We start from the raw sequence: 21,750 nt of genomic DNA on the forward strand, positions 1-21,750 counted from the left end.
TCAAGAATCAGAACAGACTCAGATGCTTCTATTTCTATATCTGTCTTTTCTCCTTTTTTAAAGAATATTTTATTGATTATGCTGTTACAGTTGTTCCATTCTTTTTCTCCATTATCTTCCTCCTCCCTGAACTCCCAACTCTCCAGCATCCCATCCCCACTTAGTTCATGTCCATGGGTTGCACATATAAGTTCTGTGGCTTCTCTGTTTCCTATACTATTCTAACCTCCCCCTGTTTATTTTGTGCATACTTATTATGCTTCTTCTTCCCTGTACCTTTTCCCCCCATTCTCCCCTCCACCTCCCACTGATAACCCTCCTTGTAATCTCCATTTCTGTGTGTCCGTGTTCTAGTTGTTTGCTTAGTTTTGTTTTGTTTTTTTTTTTCAGGTTCACTTTTTGGTAGTTGTGAGTTTGTTGTCATTCTACTATTCATAGTTTTGATCTTCTATTTCTTAGTTAAGTCCCTTTAACATTTCATATAATAAGGGCTTGGTGATGATGAACTCCTTTAACTTGACCTTATCTGGCAAGCACTTTATCTGCCCTTCCATTCTAAGTGATAGCTTTGCTGGATAGAGTAATCTTGGATGTAGGTCCTTGTCTTTCATGACTTGGAATACTTCTTTCCAGCCCCTTCTTGCCTGTAAGGTCTCTTTTGAGAAATCAGCTGACAGTCTGATGGGAACTCCTTTGTAAGTGACTGTCCCCTTATCTCTTGTTGCTTTTAAGATTCTTTCCTTATCTTTAATCTTGGGTGAGTAATTATGATGTACCTGGTATGTTCCTCCTTGGGTCCAAATTCTTTGGGATTCTCTGAGCTGCCTGGACTTCCTGGACATCTATTTCCTTCACCAGATTGGGGAAGTTTCTCCTTCATTCTTTTTGCAAATAACTTTTCAATTTCTTGCTCTTCCCCCTTTCCGTGGGCACCCCTATGATTAGGATGTTGGAATGTTTAAAGTTTTCTTAGAGGTTCCTGAGCCTCTCCTCATTTTTTCGAATTCTTGTTTCTTCATACTATTCTAGTTGAATGTTTATTTCTTCCTTTTGATCCAAATTATTGATCTGCGTCCTGGTTTCCTGCCCTTCACTGTTGGTTTCCTGTATATTTTCCTTTATTTCACTTTGTATAGCTTCATTTCTTCCTTCATTTTCTGACCGAGCTCAATCATTTCTGTGAGCATCCTGATTACCAGTGTTTTGAACTCTGCATCTGATGGATTGGCTATCTCTTCATTGCTTAGTTCTTTTTGTGGGGCTTTAATCTGTTCTTTCATTTGGGCCATATTTCTTTGTCTTGGTGTACCTGTCAGGTTGTAAGGGGTGGAGCCTTAGGTACTTGCCAGGGTGGGGCAACCCCCTTCACTGCATTGTGGTGCTGTAGGTGGGGGAGGGGTCAGAGAGGGAACAATGCTGCTCGCTCAGCTCCCAGCTGGCTTTTCAGCACTTCCCTCGCTTCCCACAGCTTCCCACAAGCGGACTGTGGCCTTTCAGGTGCTCATTCCCAGGTGGGTGTGTTTGTGTATGTTCTAGGACTCTGTAGGTCTCTCCAACAGACTCTGTTATGAGACTGGGAGTTTCTCCCACCACTACAACCCCCAAAGACTTTTATAGCCAGAGATTTTGAGTCTTTAGTTTCCTGAGCTGAAACCCTGGGTTAAACAGCCTGTCTCGCTCCCCAGTTGTTCTTCCTGGCTTACCTGCGCATGAATGTGGGACCATCTGGTCAGCCAGCCCCCACCTCCCCCGTGCAGTCCACCACCTTGCTGTGCCTCCTCTCTGCCCCTGTCTCTACCCCTTCTACCAGTCTGGAGGATGAATATTTCTTTAACTCCTTGGTCGTTGGACTTCCATGCAGTTTGATTTTGCGGCAGTTCTGGTTGTTTTTCCTTTTGAAATTTGGTGTTATCCTTCTTTTGGTTGCGTAAGGAAGCAAAGCACTTCTACCTATGCACCCGTCTTGGCCAGAACTCTCTATTTCTACATCTCTTAATAGCAAGAAAGATTTCCTTTAAGTAAAATGAGGATGTGAGTCTGGATAAGTCACCTAATTCCCTGAGACTCAATTTCCTTATCTGTAAAATGGGGATAAACTTTTCATAGCGTTGTTGTGACAATTAAATGCATTTAGGTTTGACCTGTACTGAGTCCATTTGTTTGGAGAGGAGAGATGAGCAAATAAGAATTTTAGTTACTACATGTACCTAAAAGGAATCCAATTACATTTAAATAATGGTGCATACAGTTATACTCTTTCATTTGTCTTCTTCCCAATTAGCTTGCTACATAAAAGTACACATCATTCATTCAAATTGCATCTTCAACAAATTCCCATTTCTGAATTAGCTGCCATCTAATGGTGCGATTCAGTCCTACTGGCACACTATTTCAACGTCTGAAGTTCCTGAGGAAAACCCATTTGGCAACTGAGATGGACATATCTAGAATCTAGAGACACCTTGTCCCCTGGGAAATTCCAGGGTGCAGCAGTCCCACTGACTACTTTACTTGTCATAATTTGAAAGCCTTAGTAATTCTCAGGCTTCTCAGCTTCATAATCATGCTTGGTTTAGCTTGAGACTCATTTGTCATTCAACGTCATTTATTTAGTGTGAAGATTGCTTCCTAAATTACCAGATCATTTAGACCTTCCTAATAATTATTTCATGACAACTTTCTTACCACTGCTCATTTGCAAATGTAGAATTCATGCTGAGAAGGTAAACTAAGAACAGATTTTCTTTTAGTTAAAGCTTAACTGGACTTAACTTATGTGCCACATTCTCTTTACCTTGCCAGATTGCTCCTTGTCTGGGACACAGAATTGAATGCTGTCCCTTTAAAAGAGTCCGGTGGCCTGCTGTGTTTATAATCCTCAAATTCCACGGTTCAGGCTCACATCTTCCACTCTTGCTCCACACAATCCTTCTCACATTTGGTTTAGATTTGACCTTTCTTTGCTTAAGAAGAACAAGATTTATTACTAGTCAGAAGCCGGCAAGCCCCAATGTTTAGGGAAAAAAATAAACAAACACTGGTCTGCTAGAGTGAACCACGCTGTGGCTCCACTGGGTTGTCTGAAAGAGGTCACCCAGATATGACACCGGGGCTTGCATTTGCCTCGAAAGTGTCCAACTCCTGTAGCTGCTGGCTCGTGTGATTCCCGAAGTCACGCTCGCAGGGGTGTCCAACCCACGGCCCAAGGGCTGCGTGCAGCTCGGGACGGCTATGAATGGGGTCCAACAAAACTGTAAACTTACTTAGAACATTATGAGATATTTTTGTGATTGTGTGTCACGAGGTATTTAATGTGTGGCCCAAGACAACTATTCTTCTTCCAGGGTGGCCCAGAGACGCCAAAAGGCTGGACAGCCCTGCATCTAAGGTGTGTTGGGTGGGAAAAGAACACGTGTCATGTATGCATCTCTGTAATGCATGCTTACTGAGCAGACCACTCGTGCAAGAGACAGAGAATTGTCATGCGCTGAATGTGTGCTAGTGCCTGACACATGTCCTGTCCTCAGGTGGGGCGGGGGGGGGCAAGTGTCCCTTCATGAGGCAGGCACCCCTCTAAAAGCCTTGATACCTTCTTTCACTTACTACTCAGAACCAACTGTGGGAAAGGTCTTCTTAATCTTATTTTCTGGGTGGGATGACTGGAACTCTCAGAGGTTAAGTGACCTGAGTAAAGTCACTGGCTGGTAACAGGGAGAACTGGTGCTCAGATTTGAGTCTTCTCAGTCCAGGGCTGTTGCTTGCGTCCTGGATTCTTTCCAAATATGTGATCTCATGTCAACCCGGATCAATTCAAGCTCTCTTTTTCGGTTTCCCACATCCCATGGTTTGGCTTAGAAAGGTATCTGGTGTGATACACGATAGATCTTCAACATCTGAAACTAGTAACTGTAAGGATTTAATCCTTACCGAGGCTCAGAGAAGAGCAGAAGAAAGTTTTTGGGAGACCAGCAGTACCGGGTGAGATGTCTGGACTGGAAGGAAGAGGAGAGAGGAGCTCAGAGAGGTGATCCAGGAATTCCCTAAGACTGACCCTGACTCAGTAAGTCACCCGGTCAGTTTGAAATGAGTCAGCTGTGGCGTGGGGGGGAAGCAGGCAGGCTGAAGAGGGCCCCTGGGGAGGATAATCCTAATTACAATCCCTAGAATTTGCATGCCCCTCTGCAGTTTGCAAGGCATGGGCAACCCCGCTTTCTTCATTTGCAGATTGTTGACTGTGCAGACACAAAAGGGACCAGGGTTTGAGATGGCCTCGTGTAGGAGTTTTTATATATTTTAAAAAAGTAAAATTCTTTGTCAAAATGAAATCACACAGTAGTCTAGTGGATAAGATTGGTGTGAGTGGAACTTCTGTGCTTAGGGCGGGGACAGGAGTGGGGGAGGCACAGCCCATGTGTAAGGCTTTACTTTGATCTCTTTGTCTATTTCTGGGGGGCGGGGGTCTCCGAGGAACCTCCACGTTCCATGAAACGCAGTTAGACAAATACTGTTTCCAGCAAATATCCACCCCATTTCATGCCCCTCCTCCAGAAAAGGAAAGCTGAATGCCCTGGATGTAACATGTACAGGGCCTCTCGGTCTAGGATTCTTTCCATGGAATTCACCAGAACTGGTTTCTCAGGTGGTTAATGCCTGAGGATCTACCTGGGAGCCAGTTTGCCCTCCAGTTGTTTTGGGAAAGTGCCACAGACAGCAGCAAGGTCAACTCTCTGACTCCTGACAGCATTTTTCAAAGTGTCTGCTTTTCAGGTGGGGCTCAGAGGCACTGCCTTCATTTTCCAGACAGGCCACCCCTTGAATGACAGAATGCCAGCGAAGTGGTTGGAAAGCAGTTCAATGATTTTGTCTTAAGTCCCAAATGCTCTCCCTGAAAGTGTAAGAAGAGCAGCCTATTGGGATGCAGGCTCTTCCCAACTCAAAAACTTACATTAGTATTGGCCGAAGGTGTGTTACCCTCCAACATTCACATGTCAAAATCCTTACCTCCCAGTGTGATGGTTTTAGGAGGTGGGGCCTTTGGGAGGTGATGAGGATGCCGCCCTTTAAGAATGGGATTAGTGCCTTTATAAGAAGAGACTCACATAAGATCTTGCTCTCCCTTAACTGCTCCTCCCATCCTATGAGGTTAGGATAACATGGGCACCTGCAAACCAGGAAGAGAGTTCTCACCAAAACCCAATCGTGCTGACGCCCTGGTCTCAAACTCCCCAGTCTCCCACCTGTGAGAAATAATTCCTGCTGTTCAAGTCACCAGTTTATGTATTCTGTTCTTTAGCCCAAACTGATTAAGATAGTGGTGATGACTAAACAATTTGCTGACTGTACTAAATGCTACTGAATGGCTAAAATGATAAATGTTATGTTATGTGTATTGCAGTACAAACATAACAACAACAATATAATAATAACACTTACAGCCCTGGCTGGTGTAGCTCAGGGGATTGAGCGCGGGCCTGTGAACCAGACGATCGCAGTTCGATTCCCAGTCAGGGCACATGCCTGGGTTGCAGGCCAGTCCCCGGCAGGGGCCAGTTCCCAGCAGGGGATGCACAAGAAGCAACCATACATTGATGTTTCTCTTCCTCTCTCCTTCTCTTCTCCTCTAAAGGTAAATAAATAAAATATTAAAAAACAATAATAATAACACTTACATTGGCTCCCTATTTCCTAGGGATCAAGTTCACACTTCCTGGTATAGTGTACACCTTGGCCCCTGCTTTCATCTCTAGCCTGATGTCTCACTGTGTCCCTCAAACTCTTCATCTGATCAAGTGTTCAAACTCCTCTCCATTGCACGTTCATGTATCTGTGTTCACTCACAATTTTGCTCTTAGTAATAATAGCAAACACATATATAGTGCTTCTTATATGCACATATACATATCTATCTAGTGCTTAATATATGCAGAACTCTTGATTCATTTAATCCTCACCAATTCTATGGAAGAGACACTGTTACTAACCTCAGTTTAGGCTTGAGGAAATTGAGGCACAGAAAGGCTAAGTGAGTTATTCAAGGTCACACAGCTTCCAAGCAGCCACGGCGAGGTGTGAAGCCAGGCAGTGTGCATCCTGAATCCTTGCTGTTGACTGCTATGGAGTACTGCCTGTAGATGCTTTTTCCCTGTGGTTTCTCCTGAAGAATTCCTTCCCCACCTTCAGAACCTGGTTCCAGTATTACTTCCACTGTGAAGAGCGCCTTGATGTTCCCCAGGAAAAGGCACAATTCTTTTTTCTAGGATCGATAGCACTCTGTACACACATATTGTATGATAACAGCCTGCTCAGGAGTCTAGTTCCCTACCAAAATGTAAGGCTTCTGAAGACAGGGCAGATCTTGCTTCTCCTGACATCTTTGAGTACTCACTACATGGTTGAATTAAAGATGGCTGAGTGGCCCTGGCCCAGTGCCTCAGTTGGTTGGAGCATCGTCCTATATAGCAAAATGTCGTGGGTTCAATCCCTGGTCAGGGTGCATATTGGAGGCAACCAATCAGATGTTTCCCTCTAAGACCAATAAACATATCCCCAGGTGAGAATTAAAAAAAAAAAAAAAGAAATGACTGAGTACATTTTCTCTCCATTTTTCAACTTCTTTCAATAAATAACAAAATCAAAAGGGAATTACATTCCCTCAGAAATTCTGCCACAGCTCTTTCAGGGTCTGGCCGCAATCACTGGTAACTACTATCATTTTCTGTGTGTCTCACCAGGCAAGAAGTCTGTTTAGATTGACTTTCAGTGGTCCACATTAACAACAAATACTCCTGTTAATTTTCAAATATCAAATCACAGCCTATTGGAGGTAGATATGAAATGATAATGCAAATGTAATTTTTCAAATTCAAAATGCCTCTCTAAAGAATATGACAATCTCCTTTTCGAGATTTACTGGGTAGGCTAGATGGGGGGAAATGGATTAAGGTTTGCACAAATAGGTATATAAATGGGAGCAAGAAAGAATGGATGGAAGTGTGGGTGGACGAGAGGATGGATATAATGATGAGTGGATAAGTGGTGATGGATGAATGATGGATGGATACACTGATGAGCAGGTATGTAGATGGACGGATGGAGGATAGTAAGTAGATAAATGTGGGTTTATGAAGAAATGTGGGAAAATGTATGCAGAGGTGAATGGGTATAGGAAGGTGGTTGGGTAGATGAAAGGATGTGAGGTGGAATCAATGGGTGGAGGGATGTGTAGCCTTGGAGGGATGTAAGGAAAGATGGGTAAACGGATGAATGTGTGGTTGGGAGAATGTTTGGCAGGGTGGATGAGTCTGCGGGAGAATGTACTGGGTGAGGTTTCAGAACTCAGTCATCCTCTTTGTTGAGGCCGCCCTTCCAGCCGGCACCCTGCTGCCTGGCACCCCGCTGCCTTCCCGGCGCACGCCCAGGAAACGCCATTTACATTCTCCTAAGAGAACTCTGTGAAAGCACAGGGGCCGCTCAGAGGAGAGCCAGTACGTCTTTAAACCTCTGCGGCTGCTTAGTCACAGCCCCCTCGCTTGGGTGTGTCCTCGCTTGCTCGCTCCCTCCCTCCCTCTTAGTCAGCTCTTGAATAAAAACTGCAACTGACTTCCGAGGCGCTCTCATTGCCCGGGCAGGACCCCAGCCTCTGCTCCGACACGTTGTTCGGGCCGCCCTCCTCGCCCCGTCCTTCCAACCCAGTGCTCCGAGCCCCTCCAGCTCCGCTGGCTTGCTCTCTCCGTCCATTCCGACACCATGGACAAGATCGGGTGGCGCGCAGCCTGGGGACTCTGCCTGTTGCAGCTGAGCCTGGCGCAGATCGGTGAGTGCCCTCTGGGGCAGCGGGAGGGAGTGGCTGGAGGGGTCGGGACAGATCCGCAGCCACGCTGGCTGAGTCGGTCCTGTGGACTGAAACCCAGGGGACAGCGTGCTCTGAGCGGTTGGTTAAGGAAGACTAAGATTTGCGCTAAACTGTCGGAGAGTTTGTTGATGGAAATACCGTTTTATTGAAAGGAAGAGACAGAGAGAAGAAAATTTGCCGGCAGACTGCCGATGCGCCGTTTTGGGTGAGGTCACCAGAAGCCGAGGCAGAAAGTAACTGTACTCCTGGATGCTCCCGTAGCTGGTGTCTGGACCAACAGGCTCCTGTCCCAAAGGCGCTTGAAGCCTGGCTGGGCTGTGGTTGAGGCAGGGCAGGGGCAGGGCAGAGCCAGGGGCTGTTTTCAAAGTGGCCATAGAGGTGGGCGCAGTTGCCTGTATGATAGCTGGTGGCAGTGAGCTTTCCAGGAAGGGGTCCTGGCTTCCTGTGGCTGCCCACCGAGCCTGGGTTTCAAAGATCCTACAGTTGGCTCCAGTTACTGACTATCTTAGCGCTAGTGGGAACTTGAACCAGCTCTGTCGGGGAGGTTCTGGGTCTCCACGAGGTCTCAGCCGGGGTGTGTGGGGCGGGGCTGGGGGGGGGGCCGCGGGCGGGGGGTGGGGTGGAGCGGGCGGGGAGTGTGAGCCCGAAAGGCAATGACTGGGCCAGCTGCTCAGTCCTCATAAACTCCTGTTTCTGCCAATCAGTTAGGGGAAATCCAAGCAGTAACGTGGCTACTATTTCCTGCCTGGAATCCTTGAAGGAATTGCGGGAGCCCAAGCACCAGGGTTGCACCAGGGGCCTTGGAGCTGGCCATGCTGCCAAGATTCCATCCCCACAGGGTCTGTGCCCTTCCTGTCTGTGGAGGGGGTGGCTGTATGTGAGGTATTCTGTTGCGGCTGGACTCCAAGTATTCCTTTTCTTTGTCTATATATGTACAGATAATTACATGGCTGATTTGCTTATCACTAGCAAAATTAATTTTTCTTTTAAGAAGTGCCAGCTGGGTCATTAAAACAGCTCAGCCTATGGTTAGTTTTGCTCAGCAGGTATTTATTAAACCCGGCTCTGGGGGCACCGGGAAAGTCAAAGACACCGTTCTCCCTGGGTACTTTAGATGAGGATAAGTGGGGGTTGTTTGATTTAGATTCCTGAAATAGAAATAATAATAATAATAATAATAGGAACGACAGCACTAGCAAGCATTTATTGCTCACGTTTGCTGTGCTGGGCTCTGTGTGGAATTCTTTGCGTCTGTTGTGTTACTTTGCCCGCATGCTGGCCCACTGAGAAGTGTTCTGGCATTAGCCCTATTTTACTGCAGGGAAACAAACCGAGGCTCAGAGAAATTAAATGACTTACTTGTGTTCGCACAGCCAGGGGATTGGTGCCCGTGGAAACCCAGCCCCACTGGTCTCTTCTCAGTCAGAATAGGCTAGGCTGTGTGTATGGCAGGGTCAAAATTGACAAGGATTTCGGTGAAGGGGGGTGTGGTGGGCCAAAGGCCTTAGTAGAGGCTGAGACCGGAGATCCAAAGAGCCCTTGAAAGGAGGAGACACTTGGAATGGGAGAAAAGAGGGAGACTTGAGTGCAGAGGGAGCCCTGGGGGCAGCTGGCCTTGGAGACTGGAGGCCTTTAGGGAAGTTAATTTTCATGTTACCTCCTGGTAACTTCTTCTGGTTTGCCTCTGAGAATTCTGACTCACGACTCCTGCCAACCTGTCTGCCTTATTCTTCTAAAGGACGCCATCACCAAATTTGTGGCATTGTCCTGACCCGGGAGGCTCCCCCAGGGAGCAGGGGGCTCACTCCTGCCCCATGTTTCTGCGGTCCCTTTAGGCAGCGTCATTTGGAGGAGGCACAAAAAAGTGCTAGTAGCAGTAACTGCCTGACCCTGGCTTGGAAAGTTGTTTGGAAGGAATTAAGACTTGGAAAGGAGAGAGACATGATTTACCAGTGGGCTTGGGCTGGGGGTGGGGGTGGGGGGCGGGCAGATAGCAGAAGGAGAAAGAGGGGCGGAAGGAAAGGAACTGCTGTTGGCCTATTCTGGGGGTGGGGCGCGGGTGGGCTCCGGAAGAGAAGAGGAAACTTAAAAAGGGGCAAGGCTTTGGGGAAGAAGACGGTCCAATCTCCCTATCAGAAAGCAAAAAGTAGAGAAATGGCTAAAAGTGGTTAAACAATACTGGACCCAGAAACTCTGAACTGGTGAACAGATACCTCGAACTAGTTGTCGTACATGGAAGAAGGAAAGTGGCCCTGGGTGAAGGGCAGGTGAGATGAGCTTTCCCCACCACGTCTATCTCCTCCTCTTGTCCAATGTGGGCCAAAGGTCTTGCTAGGGAATTGCGCCCCTAGTGTTGAGAAAGAGGTGTACACCTGAGAGCTCTGGGGCTTAGGGCTGGCATGTGCTCTCTGCGCACTCTGAGCATTAAAGATATAGAGCTTTGGCTCTGTTTTCCCGGGTGGAGGAGCAAGGAAGCGATGCTCTATCACTGCTAGAAGTTCACATCAATTAATTGAGCTATTCCTCAGACTTACATTGGACATCTACTTCCTGCAAAGGTAGGGCGCCAGGTGGGCGTATTTGAGGCCGGCAGCCAGTAGAAAAAGGTTCCGTTTTCTTTCACATTGCACCACGGAGAAGGGAATGCTGGGCAGCATGGAATTCTTTGTTTATGACAGCTCTTTTTTATTCATTCGAGAAATATTTCTTGACTCATTGCCGCAGACTCAGAGACGGGACTCCTGAGGGTCATTCAGAAAAACCCCTTATTTTTCCCTGGAGAAGGAAACGGACCCTGGGTGAGAGGCATGACTTCCCCGCTGTCTGACAGAATGTTAGACAAGGACACTCTCCATACTCAAGTCTCTGCAATACCGCTGTCACCAATGGCCGTGATCCCCGCCTCTGCCCCTTACAATGGGTGGGCAGGGAATGGTCCACTGGGGTTTCATGCCTTTAAATACCATCTTAAACACTCATCACAGTTTTTTATTTTGCTCCACAATATACCCAGTTTGAGTGTAATCTAAAATAATGAGCTATCTATATCTTACCATAAAGTACAGATGATGCTCAATGAAGAGTTTCTGTACTGTCCTGGGGCTTCCAGGGCCTTCCAGGGCCATTGCTGGATCCCTTGGAGAGAGGAGCACCCCGGTTTTAAAAGCCTGACACTCAGCTGTTGCACCATAGGCTCCTGTGCAAAGTAGTGTCCTAGGTGCCCAGGAAATAGCATTTACGAGTACCAACTTTATGCTAGGCATTCAGTGAAAGGGTTTGCACAGGTTGTCCTACAGATGCTTCACAACAGTCTACATACATTTAGCACTCCCTTAACTCTATTTTCTAGGCAAAGAAATTGAGGTTCAGGGAGATGGCATGACTGTCCCAAGGACACACAGCTAGTAAGTGGTGGAGTTGGGGGTCCCCTGTTGTCTAACATCCATCATGTTTGACTCCAAAGCCTGTGCTGCTTTGATTCATTACTTTGCCTCTGGCGGACTTTGTAAATTGGGTGTGGTCTCCCACCCTTCCTTCTATCCCTGTGGCCAGCTAACGTGCTGCCCGGCCTGAGTGCCTTCCCAGTGGGGCTCTTCTTGCCCTGGCCTGGGCCTCTTCAGGTTTGGCCACAGCTGTCAAGAAATGCTAACCTAATTATTTATCAGTAAAATAAGTCCATAACATTATCAATCAGAGTGTGGCTGCCCTTCTAGACAAGCTCTCATTTGCAGGCTTGGAAATAAGGGAGAGGCTGTTCCTTGCCTCAGAGACAAGTTAGGACAATGCCCTCTGTGTGAAAGAGGCATAGGCCCTGCCCGCAGACCTCTCACATAGACCCGCAAGCATTTAGGTGCATTGACCCCGAGAGCCCCCTCAACATGTGCTCGTTGGAAGCCCCCAGCGTTTAGTGGGTTGTATGAGCCTTGGTAAGGGAAGGTCTTAAGGACCCAGGATGACGCAGTTCTCTACAAAAGTCAAGGGTCTGGAACTGAAAGCTAGCCTGGAGCTCCAGGCACACGTGGCTACCCAAGCGAGATGGAAGATCAGCCTGTGACATCAGGTGGTTCCAGGCTGGGGTCCCCTGACAGGGTGGAGGCGGTGGGAGGTAAGCTGGGCCTCCACAGCAGAAAGTCCTGGCTGGGGCTGGGGCTGGGGCTGGGGCTGGGGCTGGGGCTGGGGCTGAAGTTGTGTTTCCCCAGCACCGCTGGTTTAGCAGACTCCACCCAGAGCCTGAAAGGGAAGTGGCTCTGTAAAGAATGAGTGAAGCAGGTGCAGATGCTGTCAGACAAAGCGCAGTTTACAAAGGGGATCTTTTCTGCCTCAGAGAAATTCTGGGGTTTTGCACGGAAAGAAACTGATGACTCAATTTCCTTTGTGTGGCTACTTAAATGGGAAGCACACAAATGTTCTTGAGAATCAGCAGGGGAGGTTAGTGCTTCCTACCTTTCGTTTAAACCCCACTTCTCACTTAGGAAGTTGAAATTTGCCTTAAATGTGTACACCCCATAAGCTGGCCAACAAGGGTGTAGGAGGCCAGCCCAACTTCCAGGGTCAGGAAGGGCTGCTTTCTGAAGTTCGTGTCTGTGGGTCTGGCCTGGCATGGACACAGTGGCTGTGCATTCCAGACTTTCTAGGAGAGGAGGGAGTTCCAACATGCAAATACTCTACCAGGTGATACATACTGTGTACTTTGATCAAATATTTATACAGTTTTCTACAAATAAATGCATGGCTTGGTGTGATTAGAAGTCAAAAACTTTCTATGACTTTTTGCGTAAATGAATTCCCATCTCCACAACTCCTTAATCAGTCTAGTAGCTGATTAAATTGATGCTTGGTTCCAAAAACTGTCTCCTTCGGAGAGAAATAGTGTTGTTTCCTCTGTTCTCCATTTCTTGATCACCCCAATATGCGAAGTACCAGGAAATGCCACATATCCAAATTCCACCGCTTGCTAGCAGTGGACAGACACCCGGGGGTGTGGCTGTAAGTCTGTATGCATCTAACACATATAATGTGGATATGACCGGTCAACTGTTAAGCATTTATAAGGTGTCTTCTGCGGGTCCCACACTGTGTTGACTGCTCTGGTGATCTGAAGGTACGGCATGTAGGCCTTGCATTCGAGGACTTCATGATTCTATATGTATGACGTGGCGCAGTTGAGTGACAGCCTGGCCAATGTAGAGAGTAAGGAGAATAAGAATGCTAAGCAGAGGCACAACCAGGAGAACTGGAAGAATCCATGGCGGAGATGGGGGGAAATACCGACAAAATAGGATTTAACTATTTCTTTATTTTTATTAGTATTTTATATTAAAAAATGTTTATTGATGGATTTTAGAGAGAGAGGAAGAGACAGACAGAGAGAGAGAGAGACAGAGACAGAGAGAGATTGGTTGTTCCACTTATTTATGCATTTATTGATTCTTATATGTGCCCTGATCTGGGATCAAGTCTGCAACCTTGGCATATCAGGACGATGCTCTAATCAACTGAGCTACCCAGCCAGGGCTGAAGGTAGGATTTGAATATATGAAGAAGAGGGGATGAGAAAGGGGTGTGCATTATTTCTGTTACCTTGCTGGCAATCTACTCACTCTCAAATAATTAATCAACTAGACAATATACTCAACAAATGTTTATGCGCTGCCTGCTCATTGCACTGGAAGTTAGGACGCGAGAGGTCATTGTCAGGAGGAGCAGCCTTCGCCTCTGCGTAGCTCACAGTCTAGTGTAGGATTTCCTGGATAATGGCTGACTCTGCATCTCTGGCTTCCACATGCTGGATTCTGGTTGTGTGCATCCCTCCACTCCAACTGTGACATCAAAAAGTGCCTCTAGACAGTGCCAAGTTGGTAGGAGGGAGGATGTTGGTGTTAAAGTTGCCCCCAGTTGCCCCCGGTTGAGATTCCCTGGTATACCGGGGTGGCAGCCACCCCAGTAACTCATCCCTGACAGTGTGGTATCTGATTCCCCTAGGTCCCAGTTAATTAGCCTCAAACTTCACAGTGAAATTATGCAGGAAGGCCTTTTTAGCTTTGGGAGCCAAGGGGTGCTAGTGACTTTTACCCTCCTCAAAAGGGGAAACCCTCAAACCTCCCATATATTCTCTATCAGTCTTCTGCAGTATTGTGGGAGCCCCCTGACCTCAGGGGTTTTATTTCACTCATTTTCATGGTTCTAGATCTCAGTGCTGGCCCACAGTTGTTACCAGTAACTGTTGAACTGAAATGAATGTCTAAAATATAGAAGTACCTATCTGTATATACTGGCTAGTACACCTGTATACCTAAGATGCAAACACATTTATGTTATCTGATAACTGTGGTGATGGCAGTCTTGCTTAGGGCCGGCTGGAGGATGGCGCTTGGCTGGCCAGCTGTCCATCACAGGGCTCAAGTCTGGTCTGTCCAAAGAGGGAGCTCACCCTCCTGTTTGTGGCTTTGGTGGCTGCTTGCTGTGGCTGGGATGTCTGTCTAAGGACAGGGTCACTAGATTCTGGAGCTGAGAATGGAGTGGGAAACCAGGCAGGATGATGACACCAACCCCCAAATTTAAGCCTTAAAATAAAGCACTGCCCAGCATCCGCCTGCATAGAAGTCTGGTTATTTTGGTTTACCTGAGGTTTGACTCCTTGCGTGAGAGGCCTGCACCTATCCAGCCCTCTTGCCTGCTTCTGGAAGGTGGTAGCAGCTGAGAGAGAAGCAGGAGAGCTTCACGGAGGATTCTTGCATTCTCTGTGGGTCTCCTGCAGCTACTTAAGGTGCAAGTCTCCAGGGAGATGGGGAGCCATACTGGCAATGATGAAGCCTTGCCTCCTCTGCACGGAGCTTGTTGAGTCTGAAGGTGCCTACCACGGGGGCAACTCCTGCCTACCCGTGGGCCATCTGCCCAGGGAAACTTGGAAACAGGCAGTCAAACACAGAATGGGGATGGATATTGTGGGGGAACGGGACCTCATGCCCCAAGTTTGGGGTGCACTGCCTGTCTGGGTGTGTCCTCCTGAGGCAAGTGCCCCTCCCAAGTGCAAGTGTGGGCAGATAGGACCCAGGTGGGTGGAAAGGAGCTGAGTCACCAAGGAGGTAATTTACAAAATTCAAGCCTCAAAAATCTTCCTTGAGTCTTCAGCTTCTGAGAGTAAAGGTTAATTGCAAAACTCCAGTGGGGACAGAGATTATTCACATAGAACAGTAATGTGGGGCATTTTCTGGGGTGTCATTGCCGCTGACTTTTGATGGTGCCTGAAAGTTCATCTTTCTTCCCCCCAACCTTTCTTCCGAGTCAGAGCTCATATATCTTTTGCACTTGCTCCTTTGCAGCTAGTTGTATGTTTCTGAGAAACCGTCACCAATATTAGTAATATTAGTAATAATAGCAAACACTTGAAGAGTGTTCATGTGCCAGGATCACTCGATTTTTTCCCTTATACTAACTGGTTTACTGTAGCCCTATATGCTAACTTATATTCCTATATACTAGGATATGCCTGTATACTAACTTGTTTGATCCATACGTTAACCTTAGGAAGGAGTGCTATTATTATCCCTCTTTTGCTTATAAGAAAACTGAGGTATAGATAAATTAAGTTAATTGCCCAAGGGCTCAGGACTGGTAAACGATGGAGCTGGGATTCCAACCCAGGCGGCTTGGCTCCTGGGCTCACACGCTTACTGACTACATCACTGTGCATCCCTTAGTATGTCAGGATGGCATGACACCCCCGGAAACTCGAGGGATGGTGCCTGGTAGCATTCTGGCTGTTTTCATGAACCGCATTTGGGAATGGGGGGTGGGTAGAGTACCGATGTTCCCGGAGCTGGTTTTGCCCTCCTTTCTACACACGATGTCAGAGGAGGGACTTGGGACTTCAAAAATGAAAAGGAAGTTGTAATGGAAACTTCTTTCCATTCATCCTCTGAGTGGCTCATTCATTCCATTCCCCAGATAGAAGTTCTATTCTCTTCTGTGTGATGGGAAGTTGTGGAGAATGTCGGACTGAAAGGGACAGTGGGTTGAATTGTTTGCTCATTATCACATCATTGCTTGTTGCCTGCATGAAAGAAGAAGGTTGCTGATTGATATTTCTCCATCACCTAGGACTTTGGCTTTTGATTGGACAAAGTGGAAAATGAGCCGAAGAGCAGCAAAATGTGTGCCCTCAGCGTAAGGGTGCCCGGGCTTTCTTTTCCTACCACTCAGCATTGATGAGGGAGGGAGGGAAACCCAGAGAGGAGGCTGCCAGGAATCAGGCTACACTCACCTGGACACGAGGAGTTGAGCTGCTGCTGGAAGTGTGCTGTAGCTCCTTTTACCGACCTTAGCCCAACCAGACGGCCTGGCTTCTGTTTGGCCCGGCAGGTGACCACTGCTTGGGGAGGTGGTTTTGGCCTGGAGACAGAGATTCATCCTAGGTTATCCATCCATCTCAATCTCAGTGCATCTCTTTGCACTTGAGCAGGGCTGCAGTGCCTTCTAGGAGAACCCACACACCAGTCATGGATCCAGTCAGCCTCTTCCCTTCCAGGGGTGTCAAACTCATTTTCACTGGGGGCTACATCAGCCTCATGGTTGCCTTCAAAGGGCCAAATGTAATTTTAGGACTGTATAAATGTAACTGCTCCTTAACTGTTAAGTGAGAGCTTGGTGCTGAAAAAACAAGGTGCCGGGCTGGATAAAACAAGGTGGAGGGTCAGATTCAGCCTGTGGGCCTTGTATTTGCCACCTGTGTTCTAATCACTTTCTTAAAGAGAACCTGCCAAGGTATTGGAGTGATGATGATCAAACTTCTTCATACGTGGTCACTTTTCTGCAAATCGAGACACCCTAGAGAAACTACCATCCATGCAGTCAATACCTGGTGTCCTGCCTCTGGCCTAGGAGGTTGTTTCTGCTCAGGTCCCTAGCCCCAGTCTTCACACACTCTAAGTGTCTTAAGTGCATGAGCATCGACTATATGCCCATCACAGTGGTTGTCATTTCTGTGTGTGTGCAATCCAAGAAGCAGGATCCAGCAGAGCTGAGCCTCATCTCACAGCCTGCAGGAGGCCGGCTGATGTGACAGAATTAGCCCCAGAGCCACCACTTCCCTGCAAGGGCAGGCGAGGGTGACCACAAGTGTGCTAATCACGCAGATGCAGACAGAAGTTTGGAGGGGGAAGTCACGCTGCCATTGACTTCTCTTGCCCAGAAGTTTGTCTTGGCAGTAGATGCTCGGGGATGGAACTAGTGCCCTCCCAATGTCAGCCTTAGAAGTCAGGTGCATCCCTCTAGACTTCCTTGAGTGACTGGTACTTTCCCTATTGTTTCATAGTTGTTTCTCCTTGAGGTTTCATAAAAACCCTAAAAGGAAGTTCAGGGAATGCCTCTATGCTGTGTTTTGGCAATCTGTTCTCTTTCACCCATGAACGTATAAGCTTTCTATACATTTCTGTATCTCTGTAGCCTCCAGCTGTCAGCGCAGTTTCCCATGCATAGTAGGTGCTTACTAAATATTTGGGTGGATGGCTGAATGAATGAAATGTCTGCACTCGGCTAGCAAAGACTTTATCATTTATCTTGGGTGATTTGAAACGGTCTAATTCTTTTTCATCCTTTAAAAAATTCTGGTCTGTAAAACCTTTTTGTTTTAATTTTCCTACTGCCTCTTGCAGTGATCCTCAAACGTCCTTGAAATTGCTTTTCTCTGCGCAGTCTCCAATTTGAGAATATCTTTCTTGAGGTTTGACTTGTCAAGCAAGGCAGGGGAAGTTTAGGGCTTATTAGGTTTTGTCCAGTAGAGCAGAAATCTCAATTTCCTAGAGGCCTGTCTGTTTCTGTGTCCCAGCACTTACTTCCAGTCTGGCCCAAGCTTCAAAATCATGTTCTCAGTGACACTCGGGGGAAAGATGTTGGCTTTTTCATTATTGTGTTAAGTGGAAAAAAAGGGAAGTTGTTTCTCTCAATGGTTTAATAACCCTCCACACCAAAGACCACCAGATGTTGAGTGTGGAGGAATAGGAATGAGGAGGTTTAGAAGGTGGCTGTGTAGAAGGACAGTTAAACCAGACAGATCTCAGGTCAAGTCCCCTGCCACTTAGGAGCAGCTTGGGGTCAGGCAGTTGGCCGCGTGAAGTTCTAGAACAGTGTTTAGCACACAGAACTGAGTGTCTAGCACATGGAAAGTGTTTCAGGAATAGAAATGGCCATTGTATTTTAGTTCCGCTCTGTTATCGATTCCCAGTGTGATGCTGAGCAAATCCTTTCACCCCATTTGCCTCTAATTTTTCATGTGTCATATGAGAGGGTTGGATTCTCGTTGATCTGTAAAGTCCTTTCCAGGCCTCATGTTCTATAAATTTACCACTGGGTGGACCAATGAACACCTAACCCTCACGAAACTTAGCAGAAAGAATAACATGACAGTAATGCAGTGCCAAAAAAAAAAAGGCGATGCCTGGTTTGTATCAAATGTCAGAAGTGAATTATTAATCCATGTCAGAAACAAGCGTATCGACTCAGTTTCACCTTGAACTCCAGTGGGCGAGAATGACTCCCAGGGATGAGGTGCTTTCCTCAGGGGACCCCACTGAACCCTCCCGACCGCAGATGAAACAGCTAAGGCCAGAGCGGTTAGCCACAGTCTCAGCCACACAGCTGAAAGTCCGGGAAGCCAGTGCTTGGATTACCTGCAGGATCCAGAGATAATTCCTGTTGTTTTAAACTCTACTTTCCAAAATGTTGCTTAAAGTGGCCAGAGAAACCAACCCCTGAAGAAAAGACTGTGTCCTTGACTTTCAAAGCTCCAGGAGTATCTTGGATTCCTGAGCTTCCCTTAGGGGAACTCTGCAACATGTTGGTGCAAATTAACCACAATATTGAACCAAAATAGTGCTTAGAGGGTGAGCACTAGTGTCCTGTGGGTGGCCTTAGGAATCAAAATAAGCAAATGAAACAAAAGAACACACACACACACACACACACACACACACACACACACACACGGGCACTGAGCAAGGCAGACCTTTGAGATGGTAAGTTGCTGCTTCTACTGAGAACATTCCAGACTCTCACTAAGACCTGTCTTTCCTTTCCATGAAACCAGAGACACTCTCGCTCAGGAAAAAAAAAAAAGAAATAATAAGGAAGTCATAAAGACTGCATTACTTAGAAGTTTGCCCAAACCAGTCAGAGGCTAAGTCCCATGTTGGGGTTCCGTCCTGCCATCGGTCACTCAGGATCCCTGGTCAGACTGCTGTCCATCCGGGGTGTGACCATTTCATATCTGTCTGAACTCCGCTGACCAGAAGTTGAAATAAAATAGCAGAAAGGTTCAGTTCTCATGTCCCACGCAGGGCTCTCTCCGCTTGCTGGATATGGTTCAGTCGTCCGTATCTCCAGCCAGCCCCACAGACACAGCCTTCTGGGAGAAGTGAGAACTCGCACGCAGCCAGCAGAGATGTAGTGTTTCTCTGTTTCAGTCACGGGACAATTCTTCCCTTACTGGTTTGCCCCTGTTCCCTACTTGTGAAATGGTGACGAACTCACCACTTCAGTTCATTGAACAGTACTCTGGGATTGGTGCTGTGGAAAAAAGTGAGGGAAGTAGATCTGATTAATGAGTAGGAGAATTAGATGGATGAAAGAACCACCCAAGATCACATGCCATCAAGTACCAGTGGACAAAGGAAAGCAGATACTTCCATGAGCAACAATTGTATGAGACGGTGTCATGGATGGAGCAGAATTTGAGGATAAGTATAGGTAAGAAGATGGGCAGAGAGAGGAGAGAGGAACAGCTGAAAAGTTCCAAATGGAGGAATTGAGTATGGCTTGCCTGGGGTCAGGAGAGGGCTCGGCCTGTCTGAATAAGAGTCTGTATTGAAGAACAGTGAAGGAGGAGGTTGGGCAGATTCCAGGTGATCAGGTAACACTGGCTCCGTCTTACAAGATCCAATTCTTCTGTCCCAGAGAAGTTCTCATGACACCCTCTTCAGACTGCTACACAGAGTTCAGAAGCAGGCCAGCTCCAACACTGGCTGACATAGAACTTGGGCAACTTTGCCCGAGTTGGACAGTGGTAAGTTAGGAGAATCCTAAACAAGCTCTGCGGCGCCAGCAGCAAATAGATTTCAGCTCATGTCATATGGCACATTGATTACGAGAGGCTGCCTAGGGGGCTCTGCTAAGAAGCCAAACTTTGGCTCAGCCACAGAGAGATCTGTGATCCATTAGTGATGTCTGCCACCGGCACCATATAGAGGATGTGGCACCACGTGTCACATGAAGATCATCATAGAGAACAGCAGGACCTTCTCGTTTATTTTTGATGTGTACCTCGGGGAGTTTAGCTGCTCAAATCTAGTCAAGTAGCCATCCTGACTAGATTTGAGCAGACTCTGCTTCCTTCTGGAACAATATTAAATGCAGTCTCCTACCCAGAGAAGTGCAGTTGCTTGAGCCTTCTCTTATGATTGATTCCCACTGTGTTTTTCCATCACCCCAGTTGAAGTTGGGTGCTGGAAGCCAGGAATCTCCTCTGTGTGAATAAGGGCCAGACTTCTTGGCAAAAGGCCCCTTCTCCACATCAGCCTCTTCATCTGCAAACTGAGAGGACAAAAATGATGCCTCACCCAGAGCGGTGATAGGAGGAATTACGAGCTGATGTGAATGAAGCCTTTGAAGATGAAAGGGTTGTATGTGCACGTTAATTACAACTTTTATCAGCCCTGGAGCCTCTGCATTCTCAGCTGCCACTCGGGGCTCTTCTGTGCCTCCCAAAAGCAGACAGGCAGCAGCATTCCACAGACTGGCCCCACGGGTCCCTCTGGTCGCATCCAAGCCAAGAAAGCTGGATTCTGAACTCAGACTGGCCAGCCCACTGTGGGCTGCTCAAGTTTCCCACTACTCATCCCCAAGGGAAAAAGCAAGCCCACTACCTGGGCAGGTGAGATAAGACAGAACCAAGGTAGAGACAAAAGGCTCCATCAAGAATTGACGAGAAATAACCACCGGGTGAGATTAGGACACTCTGCTCTAATTCCCACCCGTCAAAGCCTAATTGTGTGACCTTGGGCTACTGGCTTTATCTGTCTAATGCTTCAATACACTGTGAACCACCTGGGAAATAATCCCTCTGCCTCCCCTAGACCTCTCCACCTTTGCCTGTTGGTGTGAAAGTGTTTTGTGCTGGTCGGGAGGAGCACGTGATGTAGAACTACAAGGTCCTATTATTACCTAAGGTAACTCTCTCCTTTATCTCTGTCTCCTGTTGCTGGTTGACCCCAATCGTTGAAATTGTATTCTTTGGAATGCTCACCAGTCTCCTCCGAGCTGCCGCCCCTCCTGGGCAGTGCTTATCGAGGAGGACCTGGTATGTGCTGGGGCTTGTTGGTTCTGCCATTTCCTGAAGCATGCAGATTCTGCCGGGCCAGCGGGGGGTCAGGGTGCCCTGCCAGGTTCAGCCACAATGCCCTTGCTGGGGTAGCTCAGTGGAAGTGCTAGAGGCAAGGGAGGGGGGGTTTCCGGATGCTTTGGTAGGGTTCAGAAGAGTGTAGGCTGAGCTGGGCCCCTACAAGAGCACCCAAGTATAGATCCAAAGAGACAGAAGAGGAAAAAGACCCTAAGTGACAAGTTATCATGGGCTGGGGACAAAAAGCCAAAGATGATGGCAGGCCGGCATGCAAAAGGGTGCTAGCAGTTTCCTAGCCTACTGGTTGTATTGAACATGTAGGGAGGGTCATCTCAAAAACTGCAAGTGACTTGCCCAAGGTCATGCAACTGGAGTCAAAACCTTAGTCTTTTGACTCTCGGTCTAGTGGCCTTTCACCCTTGGAGATGTTAGAGGAAAAGGCACTGAACAAGAGGACAATGGGAGGACCAGGGCAAGAAGACTTGGGATGACAAAGAGAGGAAGATAA

At 47.4% G+C, this 21,750-nt stretch overlaps 1 protein-coding gene across 10 annotated transcripts in view; it reads left to right on the forward strand.

The window, feature by feature from the left end:
• Nucleotides 1-7,567: 7,567 nt before the first annotated feature.
• Nucleotides 7,568-21,750, forward strand: part of CD44 (CD44 molecule (IN blood group)) — an 85,669-nt gene continuing 71,486 nt past the window's right edge. For 5 of the 10 annotated variants that reach the window (XM_037040500.1, XM_037040498.1, XM_037040499.1 and 2 more), the window contains exon 1: nucleotides 7,569-7,813. In XM_037040500.1, the coding sequence (XP_036896395.1) occupies nucleotides 7,747-7,813 (67 nt within the window). In that variant the 5' untranslated portion in view covers nucleotides 7,569-7,746. Of the gene's footprint in view, nucleotides 7,814-21,750 lie in introns of all 10 variants that reach the window. The other 5 variants (XM_037040503.1, XM_037040502.1, XM_037040496.1 and 2 more) reach the window with 4 other exon arrangements.

The sequence above is a fragment of the Sturnira hondurensis genome, unplaced genomic scaffold (assembly GCF_014824575.4).
Source record: "Sturnira hondurensis isolate 20B ecotype Veracruz unplaced genomic scaffold, ASM1482457v3 Scaffold0002638, whole genome shotgun sequence".
NCBI classification, from domain to species: domain Eukaryota; kingdom Metazoa; phylum Chordata; class Mammalia; order Chiroptera; family Phyllostomidae; genus Sturnira; species Sturnira hondurensis.